The sequence below is a fragment of the Thermothelomyces thermophilus genome, chromosome 2 (genome assembly GCF_000226095.1).
Source record: "Thermothelomyces thermophilus ATCC 42464 chromosome 2, complete sequence".
In the NCBI taxonomy this organism is placed as follows: domain Eukaryota; kingdom Fungi; phylum Ascomycota; class Sordariomycetes; order Sordariales; family Chaetomiaceae; genus Thermothelomyces; species Thermothelomyces thermophilus.
This window is the reverse complement of record NC_016473.1, coordinates 3,005,733-3,019,251: the sequence shown is the minus strand read 5'-3', so window position 1 is coordinate 3,019,251 and position 13,519 is coordinate 3,005,733. Positions and strand designations below refer to the sequence as shown.

Genomic DNA, 13,519 nt, shown 5'->3' with positions numbered 1-13,519 from the left:
TTATATAGGTAGTCTTCCGATCTTACGACCGTTTCGAAGAAGAGCTTTAGAAGGTTTTTAGCAATAAAGACAAGAAGATTTATATGTAAGAAAGACTTGCTAATCTCCGATAGACTAAGTTAATAGCCTCCTATACTATATAGTTTAGACAGGACATGCTCAAGTCTTAGCTTAATGACAAGGTATTAATATAACTATTTTATAATAGCTTAAAGGAAAAGGTTAAAGACAAGCTATATAAGTATAATCGGCCTAAGACCCTAGATAAATATATTATATAAGCCATTAGAATCGATGATCGACTCTATATACAAGAGTAGTAGAAACGGGGTCAAATGAACAGAACTATAGTTAAGGCTAACGATAAGAAAAAGCAAGCGTACGTTAGTACCTCGTATAGGACGTATCCTAGAGCTATAGATATAGACGTAGTGTAGAAGTAGGACTAGAAGAAGACGACTAAAGACAAGTCTAATGTTACCTACTATAACTATAGGAAGAAAGGGCACTATAAGCGAGAATGTTATAGCCCGAAGAAAGAGTAGAAAATAGTCCCTAGAAAGGAAATTACGGCTATCGACGAAACCACTAAGGACATTATCGAAGTAGTAGCTACAAGCTACGAAGATAGGGGCAGTGATATAGATAGTCTTAGATATGACGACAATGGTAAAGACGAACAAGTACCGTACTCTAAACTGGTCACTATAGACCTAGAGACAGGTCTTGCTAAATAGGATATAGTAGGAGAGTATATACCGCCAGTTTCGATTCTCCTAGCCTTAAGGTAGTAAGGTTTTATGGTCACGTAGAGGCAGGATAGATCGTAGACAACCGACACCTAAGGAATCGAAAGACCTAGACCTAATGTTCTATTCCTCTAGGAATAGATCGAATGGTATTGTAACGAAGTTTTTTGGCTTAATATAGAACTACACGAATGGGATGGACGCTTGATTTGACTTGCCTACTAGAGCGATAGAATGAGGGACGAAATAAGGGAACTCCGACGTATCGTAGAAACCATTAAAGGAGAACAGCCTGTGATATACGATAGGCCTGATAGCTACGCCAAGTATCTTGACAGCCAGTAACTTAGTAACGATATATAGAACCTAGAATACTAGTTTATATACGCAAACCACGGAAAAGACGAGCGTATATAGGAAAGCTACTAGAAGAAACACTCCTATGTTAGCACTAGAGTATCTACGGTCCATGTATAATGGGAAGGATTTGGGAAAGAATTCTAATACCTCCTAGGCGACACCACGCGACTATACCCTCGACATAAGGCATATACGTAAGTACCTTGGTTCTAGTGTATAGTATACGAATGCTAATACTACTTCTATAACAAATTCGAAAACAATCACTAGCCGACCTGACAAGGAAATGAGGACAGAAGCTTACGCCCTATAAAATGGGTCTACAATATAGGAAACAGAGCGGCCGAATTGCTCTAGAAGATCGAAGCCTACGATCTAGAAGGCATTACGATAGTTCTAAGACGAGCCTAGCCTAGGTACTGCGGAACCGGACAAGACACGTAGGACTCGTGCTGGAGCAACGATTGCCTCTATTACGTAGATGAAAAGAAATTGTAAATTTGGGAGCTTTAGACGAAGTTATAGCACGTACGATGGAAAGCAGAATGGACCTAATGGTAGGAAGCTGTAAGCACTCAATGGCTTACGGAAATGAGCATGATCGACAAAGCTGCTATTAGCTAAATAACCGAAGAGGTTAGCACTAACCTGGGAAACGGGTCAGGGCCCTTCAAGGGGCCCGGAAACCATTAATGCCTATGTAGTGGCGGGTAGTAGTGTAGTATAGGAAGGACTGGCGTAAGAGACTACTATGTCGAGACCTCCCGGCAGAAATATAGGAAATCGCTATAATCTTTAGACGATGGTAGCAAGATAAATGATTATAGATAATAGCATGATAGAAACAGCACGAAATGCTCGTACTAATGGACAGTAGAGCAGAGATGAACCTGATTTCGCCGGCACTTGTAAATTAGCTACAGATACCCTAGAGAATGAAGCGGAAGCATAGTATAGTTAAAGGGCCATTTCCGACGTAATAGGTACGTAGGGAGACCAAACTAATCGATATCACTATAGTAGGAAAGACTATAGTAGTTATATTTAGTATTATAGATATAGGTAATAATAAAGACATAATATTAGGGTTACTATAATATAAAGATTATAACCTAGACATTAGCTAGAAGAATAGTAGCTACCTGTAACCCCAAATAGAGTTGTATTTAACTAGCAAGATAAGGAGTATACAAGGATCGCGAGCAGACGATGCTTAAGGAAAGGCATATCCTACAGATCTACCATAAGAGATAGATAGTAGTAGGCAGACCACTATAGACTCTAGAAGAAGCAGCACAACGACATCGATATCACGATAGGAGGAACAAGCTAAACCGCCGATAGCTGTTCTCTCCGTTAACGAATATAGAGCACTGTAATTAGAGTAGTAGGATGAGATAGGAGAAATCGCTAGCATCGCTATAGACGGAACCAAGTTCGTATACTATTAGAAAACCGAGAGACGAGACGAGACTAGGGAAGTACCGAAGGAATACGAAGGACACCTAGCATTCGAACCGAAACATCTGGAAGGACTACTAGAACACGGCCTATAGGATTACGAGATTAAGCTTAAGGAAGGAGCACGATTAAAGTTCTTTAAGATTTACTATATGAGCTAGATATAGAATGAAGAACTTAAGCGATATTTGGAGGAGAACCTTTGAAGAGGATATATCTGCCTGTTGACATCGCTAGTAGGCTACCTAATCCTGTTTGTACCTAAGAAAGATAGAAAGCTATAGTTATATATTAACTATTGGTAACTTAACGAACAGACTGTAAAAAACCGATACCTGTTGCTGCTAATCTTATAGCTCTGAGATTAGTTAGCAGGAGCCTAATATTTTACGTGTCTTGACTTGCTATCGGCCTATAACTATATATAGATTAAAGAAGGCGACGAGTGGAAAACGGCCTTTAGGACACCCTATAGCCACTATAAGTACCTCGTCATGCTATTTAGACTTATAAACGTGCCGGCAACATTCTAAGCCTTAATTAATTAAGCTATCCGACCCTTTCTTAACAAATTTATAATATATTATCTCGACGATATACTTATCTTCTCTAAGACGATAGATAAACACCGGAAGTACGTAAAAGTAGTACTAGATGTGCTATATATATATAAGCTATTAGTTAACAAGGAAAAGAGCGAATTCTATATTAGGAAGATAGTCTTTTTAGGATATAAGATATCCCTAGGACAAATTCGGATAGAACCTTTAAAGGTTAAAGCTATTAAGAATTAGCTACGACCGACGTCAGTTACGGAAGTACAAAGCTTCATCGGATTTACAAACTTCTACCAGATGTTCATTAGGAACTTTAGAGCGATCGTACGACCTTTGTATGAACTTACTAAGAAGAATACTAAATTCCAATAGGAAGAATAATATAAGCAAGCATTTATATAGATTTGCGACGCCATTACCGAAGATCTAGTACTAGTACTACTAGACCCTAAGAAGCTATTCGAGGTAGAAACGGACGCCTTAGACTACGCTATCAGAGGACAATTAGGATAACGAGATAGATAAGGAAAGCTATATCCTATAGCCTTCTTTTTAAAGAAGCTCGATAGACTACATCTTAATTATCCGATTTATAACAAGGAACTACTTGCGATTGTTAAAGCCTTTAAGGAATAGCGACTATACCTTAGCGGTATAATTAAACTAGTATAAGTATATACAGATTATAAGAATTTGTGATACTTTATAGTGATAAAGGAGCTTAACGGACGACAAATACGATAGGTAGAATTCTTCACGGAATTTAACTTTGAGATCCGCTATAAGAAGGGCAAAGAGAACGTATAAGCGGACATCTTAAGTCGACGAACGGATTATATAGAAGGACGAACAGGAACGATACCACCGTTATTCAAGGAACAGATAGACGGAACGCTGTATCACGAAACGTAGACACCCGTGGAAGATGATCTACTTGACTTGTTCCTAGAATGTTATACAATCTTTCGAGAAGAAAGGATTAACGAGATATAGTATCAAGTAGTACCTAGACCACTGGTACCTAACAGAGTAGAAGAAAGAGACAGGAAACTCTAGTACTAAGGCAAAGCGTACATCTATAACAAAGATCAATAGCTGTAGATGATTCGAGAACTCTACAAGTCGAAACTTAGAGGATATAAAGGAGTTACAAAGACTGTTATATAAGTCAAGAAATACTATGACTTTCTATAGTTGACGGCACGAGTTAAGGAAGTTATACGGAACTACGATATCTATAATCGAAGCAAAACGGCACGATATAAGCCGTATAGGCTACTTTAGCTACTATTAATAGCTAACAAACCATAGAGTTTAGTTATGATAGACTTTATTACGAAGCTGCTAGAATCTAAGGATATAGCTATAGGAGTGACCTATAATAGTATTCTTACTATAGTAGATCACCTGACTAAGTAGGTATACTTCTTTCCCTATAAGGAGTCCTAGACAGCGGAACAGTTAGTAGACGTGATCTATTAGCAAGTTATATTAGTATATGCTTAGCCGTAAGAATGGATCACCGACAGAGACACGAAGTTCGCGTCAAAGTTCTAGCAAGCATTAATACAACGATTAGGCGTTAATAGTAAGCTATTAACGGCATATTACCTACAGACTGACGGACAAATAGAGCGACTAAACCAAGTTGTTAAGCAGTACCTCTGCTCTTACGTTAACTACTAGCAAAACGACTAGGTCATGCTGTTGCCAATAGTACAACTTGCTTATAATACGATACTAACGGAAACGACCAAAGCTATACCGTTCTTCGCGAACTACGGATACGAAGTAGACCTTAGGTAAGGACCAGAGGTTATAGTGCCGAGAGCAGCAGTCAAAGTAGAACAAATGCACGTACTATATGAAAAGCTTATAAAGGAACTCGAGTTTGTCAAGACTAGAATGAAGAACTACTACGACAAACATAGGCTCGAGGGACCTTGCCTAGAGAGGGGAGACAAAGTCTACCTAATCATACGAAACTTATAAACCAAACGACTAAGCACGAAGCTAGACTTTAAGAAGGTTAGACCCTTTATTATCAAAGAACGAATTTTAACATCTAACTACCGACTATTATTACCATTATCTATATAACTATAGATAAATATTTTTCATATTTCACTTCTTAAACTAGTACTAAAGAATGCTAAGGTTGCTATATACATCGAAGCAAAGGATAAAGAGGAAGAATAGGACGTCGAAGAAATTCTAGATTTATATATTATTAACGAGGAACTATAGTACCTAGTTAAATGGCTTGATTTCAGACTAGAAGATAACTTATAGGAACCTGTTAAGAATTTAAACTACCCTAAGAAACTAGAACAGTTCTATCGGCAGAACCCGGATCGGCCAAAGGCAAATCTAAGACAGAACCGAAAATAACGCCCTAGTTAATAACGTCGACGCCACCGTTAAGCTATATAACGGCCCCCGATTCCTACTATTCTACCGCCTCTAATTCGTCTAGATTCGACAAACCCCGTGTAATTATATCTGCCCCCTTCTCTACTAGGAACTCTCGTTATTTACGGACCTGAGTCAGACGGGCTAACGCCTCGGAAGCTTTACGTTAATATTCTCGTAATAAGGCTTTAGCCTCTTTCTCTTTAGCTTTTAAACGACGTTACTCGTGTATGATACGATTTACTATATTATAATTAGAGATATACTCTTACAAGGAAACGGGAACTTATAAGAAGAAATTGGAACACCGGAACTATCGTAAGCATAACCCTGACGCACGTAAGCCTCGTAGCGACGAGATTTTTCAATCATCTTATACACTTGGTTATACTCTGCGCAATGAGAATATGCCATTACTATAAACCTATAATTGGAAATAAACTAAGCTAAACGCTTACAACGAATAGATGCTAGAGATCTACGTACGTTAGATAGTATAATTGATAGTATAAAGGGTAATAAGAGGCTAAGGAGAAAAACATATACAAGGAACGTAAGGGATATTAGCGCTATTTGAGACGGCCTAAAGAGGGCTTTTAGGTCGAAAGCCTTAGAGGGAGGGCATCGTGTCATAGAAATATATATATAGATGCTGCCTAAGCCACTGGTACGAATAGGCTAATTAAGTCAAAGGAACGAAAGGACTAATTATAGCATGGGAAGCATAGTGATCACTACGCTCACCAGTGATCAGGGTGATCACTACCATACGATCACTCACGATCACCGTGATCAGGAATGATTACTAGGATTATATATACATGTAGATAGTCACTCGTTATAGTAGACTCTGGGAGTTTACCAGTAGTAACAATTACAATCACAGTACTTATACCAAGCATTGCTGATTACTGTAAGAGACAACTCTAAGTGTTATTATAAACCCTTTGGCTTCACCGAATCCCTTAGACGACCTGCCTGCTCGTCCCGCTTCACCTACCTCCGTCTGGACCCTTTCAGAAGAAGTCTGAGTTGGGTTCGTCACAAGTACTTATACCAAGCGTTGCTAATTACTGTGAGAGATAACTCTAAGTGTTGTTGTGAACCCTTTAGCTTTACTGAATCCTTTAGACGACCTGCTTGCTTGTCTTGCTTTACCTACCTTCGTCTGAACCCTTTTAGAAGAAGTCTGAGTTGGGTTTGTTACAATAAGGTAGGGTTAGAGCCGGTAACAGGCTAGATAATGTTACTATAGTAGGTAGGGATATTAGGGGCGGTAGTAATAGCGACTAGGGCAAAGTTATTATTAGAATGACAAAAAGAACTTACGGCCTGGATAAGGGCAAAGGTAGCCTATCTAGGCAAGTGGTTAGACTAGGCAGCCTCGAAGAGTATAGAGAACAAACGTATTAATATAGAGAACTTAAGCATTAAGATAGTATAATAAGCGCCTTAGTTAGTAGTCTTATAATAGGTAGGGGAGGCAAAGGTAATACTAGTATTATAATAACCTACGATTTTCTTAATACCTATATATAGGTAAGGGTTATTAGCCTAGAGCTATAGATTCTAAATATAGCTTTTATAGCTCTTATAGTATATTATATAGGAAGCACCCTAACCTTAGATATACTTGACCTTATTACCTCTTAGAAGTCAATTAATATATAATAAGTAGTACTACTACTTTTTAAGCTATAGTTTAAATTCCTTATTAGAAGAGTTATCTTTAATAATATATTTACTAAGGGAGAGGTTAGCATTCTTATACTATAAAATTAAAAGTTAGTCTATACCTTATATATATATATAATAGCTAAAAATCAATATAAAAAGAGGAAAACTTATATAGTAATCTTTATTCTTATTACTACTAAGGTAGTAACTACTACTACTACTACTACTAAGTAAACTAGTAACTATTAATATACTAGACAGATATTAATTAAAAAAAAAACTTAAAGGTACGATAAGGGTATAGGTAACAAGTATAATTATAGGAGGTAGGGGCGGTTAGAGAGTATAGAGGAGAAGGAAAGTTAGTTATAGGAGAGAGAATTAGGAGAGGAAGGGAAGTAGAGGGGGTATTTATAGGCATTAGAAGAAGGTAATAGGGGAGCACGCCAAACCTAGGCAAATTCCTTATTATATATATAACTTACTATTACGTATACAAGTCGTATTATTCTAATAACAAAGGGAAGGAGGTATAGGTTTTATCTAAACTTAAATAGCTACCTATTTATATATAATATACTATTATATATATAAGTTATATTATTATAATAATAAAAAGAGGAAGGTATAAAACCTACTTATATACCTATTATATATAATATATTATAAGGCAGGTCAGCCTAGTAACCATGAAAAAAAGAAAGGGAGGTATATTATAAGCCTAGGCTATACCTAGGCTAGACAATGCCTAGGCTTTACCTAGGTACAGAACGGACCTACCCTGCCCTACCTACCCTGCCCTACAAGTCCGTAGAGCGTTCGTTACTCGTTTATAACTCGTCCAATGGACATGCGGCCAAGGCCCGGTTAGCGCCCGACCTAGAGCCTAACCAGGCCTTACCTAGGTTATATATATATACATTAGTTAAAAGGCACTCCTTTGTATAACTCTTGTATTTTTCCTCTTTTTCCTCCCTAAGGTAGTCGAATAAAACATTGTACGCTTATCTACAGTTGCTATAAGGCTAGCACATTACAGGGTGTTCCGAATCTAGGGGGTCCGACTTATGTCGACAACTCTGAGGGCGAGAGCGAGACAGAGCGGAGGAGCAGTTATAGGCTTCCCTATAGTATGGAAGTTTAATCTATGGCAGAACCATGGTATCGGCCACTATGAAAGATTATACTGCGGATTCTGTTACATTGGTTAAGTCTTTAAAACTGCCGGTGGTAGAAATGGAATCAATTAATATAGCGAAACAGTCGCGATCGTCTTGGCACACTACTTATAGGCTGGGAGTAATTAAAGCACCTCATTTACATGGACATATATTACGCCTATTATAGGAAGCAGAATGTACATTAATTATATATATAAGTGCCCTAACTCCTTGCTCTTCGAAATTTCCGTTTCAGCGCTTCCAGTCATTCTTCTTCAGTGGCACCATCGTCAGAATCCGAAAAATCGCCACCATGTTGTTGTCCGGCGTTACTCTCTCGTCCGCACTTCTCCTGGCTGGCATTGTGTCGGCGCAGACGCCAGTTGGCTTTGAGCTCGAGGTCAAGGAGTGACTGGAGATCATATTCGGATCCAAAGTCGTGGAAACACCGGGGGCCGACTTTGCCGTCACGCGGGAGCAGGTCGGCCAGACGTTAGGGTTCGATCTGGCCGCATTTATCGAGAAGGTCGGCCTGGAGGCGCCCCCGGTGCGGGCGGGCTATTTCAACGTCACCGGGAGAGCGAGCGAAAGAGGGACACAGAAAGGAAGAAAAAGGGGGTGGCTTGTTGAGAGAACACGGCTAGCCTACAGATCGCTCTCCCTTCCGATCTAAGCAACAGAGAGACAGACCTAAGGTATTCATTGTTTACCTTGGTCCTAGTATGGTAGCATTTCCTTGGCTGCCGAGTTTGATGTAAACCTATAATTATACGACAGACTTAAGCCTGCCAAGTACTCGACTACACGTGGAGCTCTCTAGGTTAACAATACCAGTCGAGTGCCGCTGGTGAGATCGGATTGGCCGTCCGTGACTTCTCGCCATCCTCGTACCTTGCTCTCTGGACCCGGACAAGGCCACTTTTTTAGGTTCAGGTGTTGGAATGAATGTCTGTGGGACATGTTTCGATTGCTATGCTGAGACTAAGAAGCAGCAAACCAGGCCAGGTGCAGAGTCAGGCTGTCCGCCCTTTCTTCCTGCATAAGGGGAAAAAAATCTCTCCGCAATGCCCATGAAGCCACTGTATTCTTGAGAAGATGAATGTAAAGCCCGAATCTCGTGCTCGTTGTCCATCGTGGCACAGGCAGGTAAATGAAACCAATCAACTCGCGAAACCAGGGCCCAAAATGCGAGTGGATTGTGCACTCCACCCGAGCATAAACAGTTGTCGTCGGCTCCTCTAATACTCGTCGTCTGAGTCGGGGAACTGCGTCAACTGGTGGACTTTACGCCATAAGCGATTGGCATTATAGGTGTGATCGTACAGTGCCATGCAATGACAGCCCGGCTTCGGGCCGTCCCAAGGCCCGTGAAACTCGTAGTTCGTGCACATCTGCTCGAGCCACTCCCGAACGGAATCGCGCAAGATGGCGTATGACATGATCTTCTTGCGCTTGTAGGCGAGCCGTTCTTTGTCGGTGGCATCTGGCGCCGGGGCTGCGACGGTGTCGACGACAAAAGAGCGTAGATCGTACCAGTCAAGGTGAAGGAACAAGGTGAACTTCCACTCGGCATAGTTCTGATAGCCGCCATAGATGGAAACTCCGGGAGGTGTGTACTGGTCCTGGAATTTGGCCATTGTAACTTGCGTTCGCTTGTTGCGATGGTATCCGAGTTCGCTCCGCCGTTGGTTTTGTTTTGGCTGTTGCTTCTGTGGCTAGCTGTTTCACTTCCTGCGGCGGCTTCATCGACAGGGCACCCCGAAAAAGTCAGCAACAGTTTGGTCACAGTACTTTTGGCCACCAAGTCAAAGGAACTAAACGAAGAAAAAAAAGAAAGGAAGATACCTTACCTTTACGCTGACTGCAAAGCACCGTGCTCGATTCGGGTTGTGACTCTTTGGACTTAACGGCGCTCCGATTGTGTCGCCCAAGGTTGGGGGAAATATTGTTTCTACGAGTTCGAGAGTTGAAAGCTGAGCTGCGAAGAATGTCGGGTCATTCTTCGGCGGGTGGAAGCTAATTACACGTCAAGCGAGTCACCAATAGTTAACTGCCTGGTCTTTCTCAATCAGAATCATACCTATGATGGGATCAAAGCACCCGTGCCATGGGGAACTTCCCTCTTATTCTCTCATATTTTTGGAAAAAAGATCAAGCAAGTTCGTTCTAAACATCGATTTGTCCACATAACCTAGGTCAACGCCAGGCAGAATGCAGAGCCGCGACTCACCGAGGCATACCGAGGCTAATAAGCGCGCGCTGAAGATTCTCCCTTGAATGATTAATTTAGGTATATTATCTTGTCATAAGATGTATAGCGACAGTTGTTGGCCAGCAACCGGTGATTATCTCATCAGAAAGAATACAGTATCCCGAACGTCATAATCTCCAAATCACATCCCAAGAAATCTGATCACCTTCCTGCCGCTGTCGCCTCCCCGCGCGAAGGCTCTTCGGTCTTTTCGCCGACCGTCGCCATGGCGCCGTCGAGACGGTAGGCAAGCCGATCATCCAGGCCCGGAGGGCGGCGGCCGCGGGCCCGCTCCAGCTCGCCGCTCCAGGCCTCGGACTCGCCGGTCGTGGTCGCGCTCCCTCTGGGGTCGGAGGCGAACACCCGAGGACAGAAGCGGGCGAGCATGGGTTTGATGGTGGTGATGCAGGCGCAGACGACGGCCGTGTTGACCTCGAGCATGTTCAGGATGGCCACGATGACGGCGTTCCTGGTCATGTCGGCCAGGGTGTTGATGAAGCGGATGTTGAAGAGCTCGATTAACCGGACGATAGAGATGATGCACACGCTATTCGAACGTTGTCGATAATACGTCAGTGGTCCGACCCGAGACAGATTCCCGTACAAGAACACACACACACACACACACAATACACAAAGAAAAATAAAGAAGAGGATAAGAACATGGGGAGGCGAGGAAGAAAAAGAAGGGAAAAGAGGAAAAAAAAAAAGAAACATACCAAAAGGCGAGCAGAAAGACGCAGTAGAGGGCAATCTTCTGCCTTGGTGGGGCATGGATCCGGTGCAGGACGGCCAAGGGCAGCATGAAGATGAGAAAGTCGGTGGAAATGTTGATGCCGGAGTGGCTGTAGTAGACGCTCCCGGGATGACAGTACCGGTTCTCGTACTTGGTCTTGTCCCACAGAGCGGCCAGGGGGATGCAGCCGGTGAAGAGGGAGGCGATGATCCAGGCGTGCGTGACGGAGACGACGACGAGCAGCACCTGCGCCGCCCGGCGGACGCTGTCGTAGGTGAGGACCCGGATGTACAGGCATAGGATCGAGACCTTGACGAAGAGCAAACTCAGCGTGTAGATGACGTTGGTTGCGAACCCCGTCTGTTCGAGCCAGAACGTAATAATTAACGGCGGCGTCAGCCTCAGACTTTTGGGAGCTTGCTTCTTGGTGACTGTCCACCAACGCACCTTTAGGTTGTTGATCCGGGTCTCTTGGTCCAGAGCAGCATACTGCCGTCCGAGGCCATATTTGAGCGCTATTAGATCCATCGAAGCGGGGTACACAAGTTGGTACCGCCAGAGTCAGTCAGCCTGGTCCTTTCCCACGGTTCTGCGGTAACTAAACCCCGGCCAAGAAGAAACTGGATGAACAGCCTAACTTACCGACGGCAGAGCAGAGAGAGGTGGCGACCGCAAACAGCTGTGATAGTTAACAAGCAACAACCAACCAAAGTCAGCAAGCGGAGCCCGTTGATAAGGCGAGTTGCCCCGAAAATGGGATGCTGCGCATTGGGGGGTGTTGTTCTGGGGCCCGGGGGGGGGGGGGAGGGGGGGGGGAAGCAGGAAACCAACCCAAGCCAGGAAGATGAAGGCGTCCTCGAGAGCGACGGTGCGCAGTATCACCGCTCTCGACCAAAACCTCAGGCCGACGGACAGGGTTGACAAGGCGATCGTTAAGACGATGACGGGGACGATCGGCTGGCCGAAGTAGACGTCGGGATCCGGAGCCTGACCCGACCCGCTGGTTCGGTTCATGGCGTCGAGGACGCGGGACGGACGGGGCGGGAAGCGGGAACCTGGGACCCTATGCCGCGCCGCCCATGCTTAATTAGGTAGGTAGCGGGGCCGGCGCTAGGAGATTGGCTACGATAATTAAGTTGTCGTGAGCGAGCGGGCGCGAGAGTCGCGAGTAATAATTCGTTGTTAAGTTTGTGTCAACTCGAGAAGGGCGCTTGTCTGAATGTAACCTCGCTCACGATTTTACAGAGTAAGCTGAAACAGCCGTACCCAATTCCAATTTGCCAGTTCCGGAACTTGAGGTTTACCTCCAAACGGAGCCCACGCCGAAGCGTATGAACTTCTGAGGCACTAGCCACGAGCCAGCCACGCGCTGAGGCACGCTCGTTAAATGCTTTGACGATTTCCTCTGTCTATATATAGCGCTCGTTTTTCTTCTTTCTTAGGTAATAGTCGTAATAGTCTACAAGGCACTTTGTTGAACCTTCGATGCCACCGCTACACAGCCTTCTTCTGTTGTTCGAGTCTTCCAACTGCATTTGACACATGGCCTACGGAGTTGAAGGACACGACTGGAGTGCCAAGTCGCGATGAGTGTGCGGCTGAATGTGGTGCTGGGCCCGGAAACACATCAAAAAAGTGAACGAGATGAAAAGAATCAATTGAAAAGAAGGGAAGGGAAATGACCGTGACCCACAGCCACCCGACATGTATGTAATTAATTACTCACATCAGCATTCGACGAATATCGGTATTAATCATTGCAAATGTCGATCAAAGAACTGGTAAGAACGTATTGGGCACTTAGAGCGTCGGTTATCAGAGACGCGAGAATCAGCCATAATTATTAATTAAATGATTATTACAGAGTTAGACGGTCGGGGTCGGCAGGGCTAGGCGTGCTCCTCAACCTCCCATTATTACTGACTGGTCTTGGGAGCAATAGAGACGCAGCAAGCAGTACCATCAGATTTCGCGATCAAGCATGCCTACTAATGCTACGAAGTTATTATTTAGGCCCTTTAATACTTACCACTCGCAAATGCCCCCGTCGTAGACATGCCAAGCGCCTGGCCTCGGCTTCTCAACCCTTTCGACGTAATTAGACCATGGGCAGCTTGCCATTGTACACTTGCCCCTCCTTGAAGATGATGTCCAAG

At 43.4% G+C, this 13,519-nt stretch overlaps 2 protein-coding genes across 2 annotated transcripts; both read right to left on the bottom strand.

The window, feature by feature from the left end:
• Nucleotides 1–9,327: 9,327 nt before the first annotated feature.
• On the bottom strand, nucleotides 9,328–10,096 carry MYCTH_2301605 (uncharacterized protein). The gene is made up of 2 exons (XM_003661734.1): nucleotides 9,700–10,096; nucleotides 9,328–9,628 (listed from the first exon to the last, which is right to left on the bottom strand). Exons 1-2 carry the CDS (start codon nucleotides 10,011–10,013, stop codon nucleotides 9,358–9,360), a joined length of 585 nt encoding a protein of 194 aa, XP_003661782.1. The 5' UTR covers nucleotides 10,014–10,096; the 3' UTR covers nucleotides 9,328–9,357.
• A 552-nt stretch (nucleotides 10,097–10,648) lies between these two features.
• Nucleotides 10,649–11,916, bottom strand: MYCTH_2301604 (uncharacterized protein). The gene is made up of 3 exons (XM_003661733.1): nucleotides 11,811–11,916; nucleotides 11,347–11,723; nucleotides 10,649–11,174 (listed from the first exon to the last, which is right to left on the bottom strand). Exons 1-3 carry the CDS (start codon nucleotides 11,889–11,891, stop codon nucleotides 10,790–10,792), a joined length of 843 nt encoding a protein of 280 aa, XP_003661781.1. The 5' UTR covers nucleotides 11,892–11,916; the 3' UTR covers nucleotides 10,649–10,789.
• Nucleotides 11,917–13,519: the final 1,603 nt, after the last annotated feature.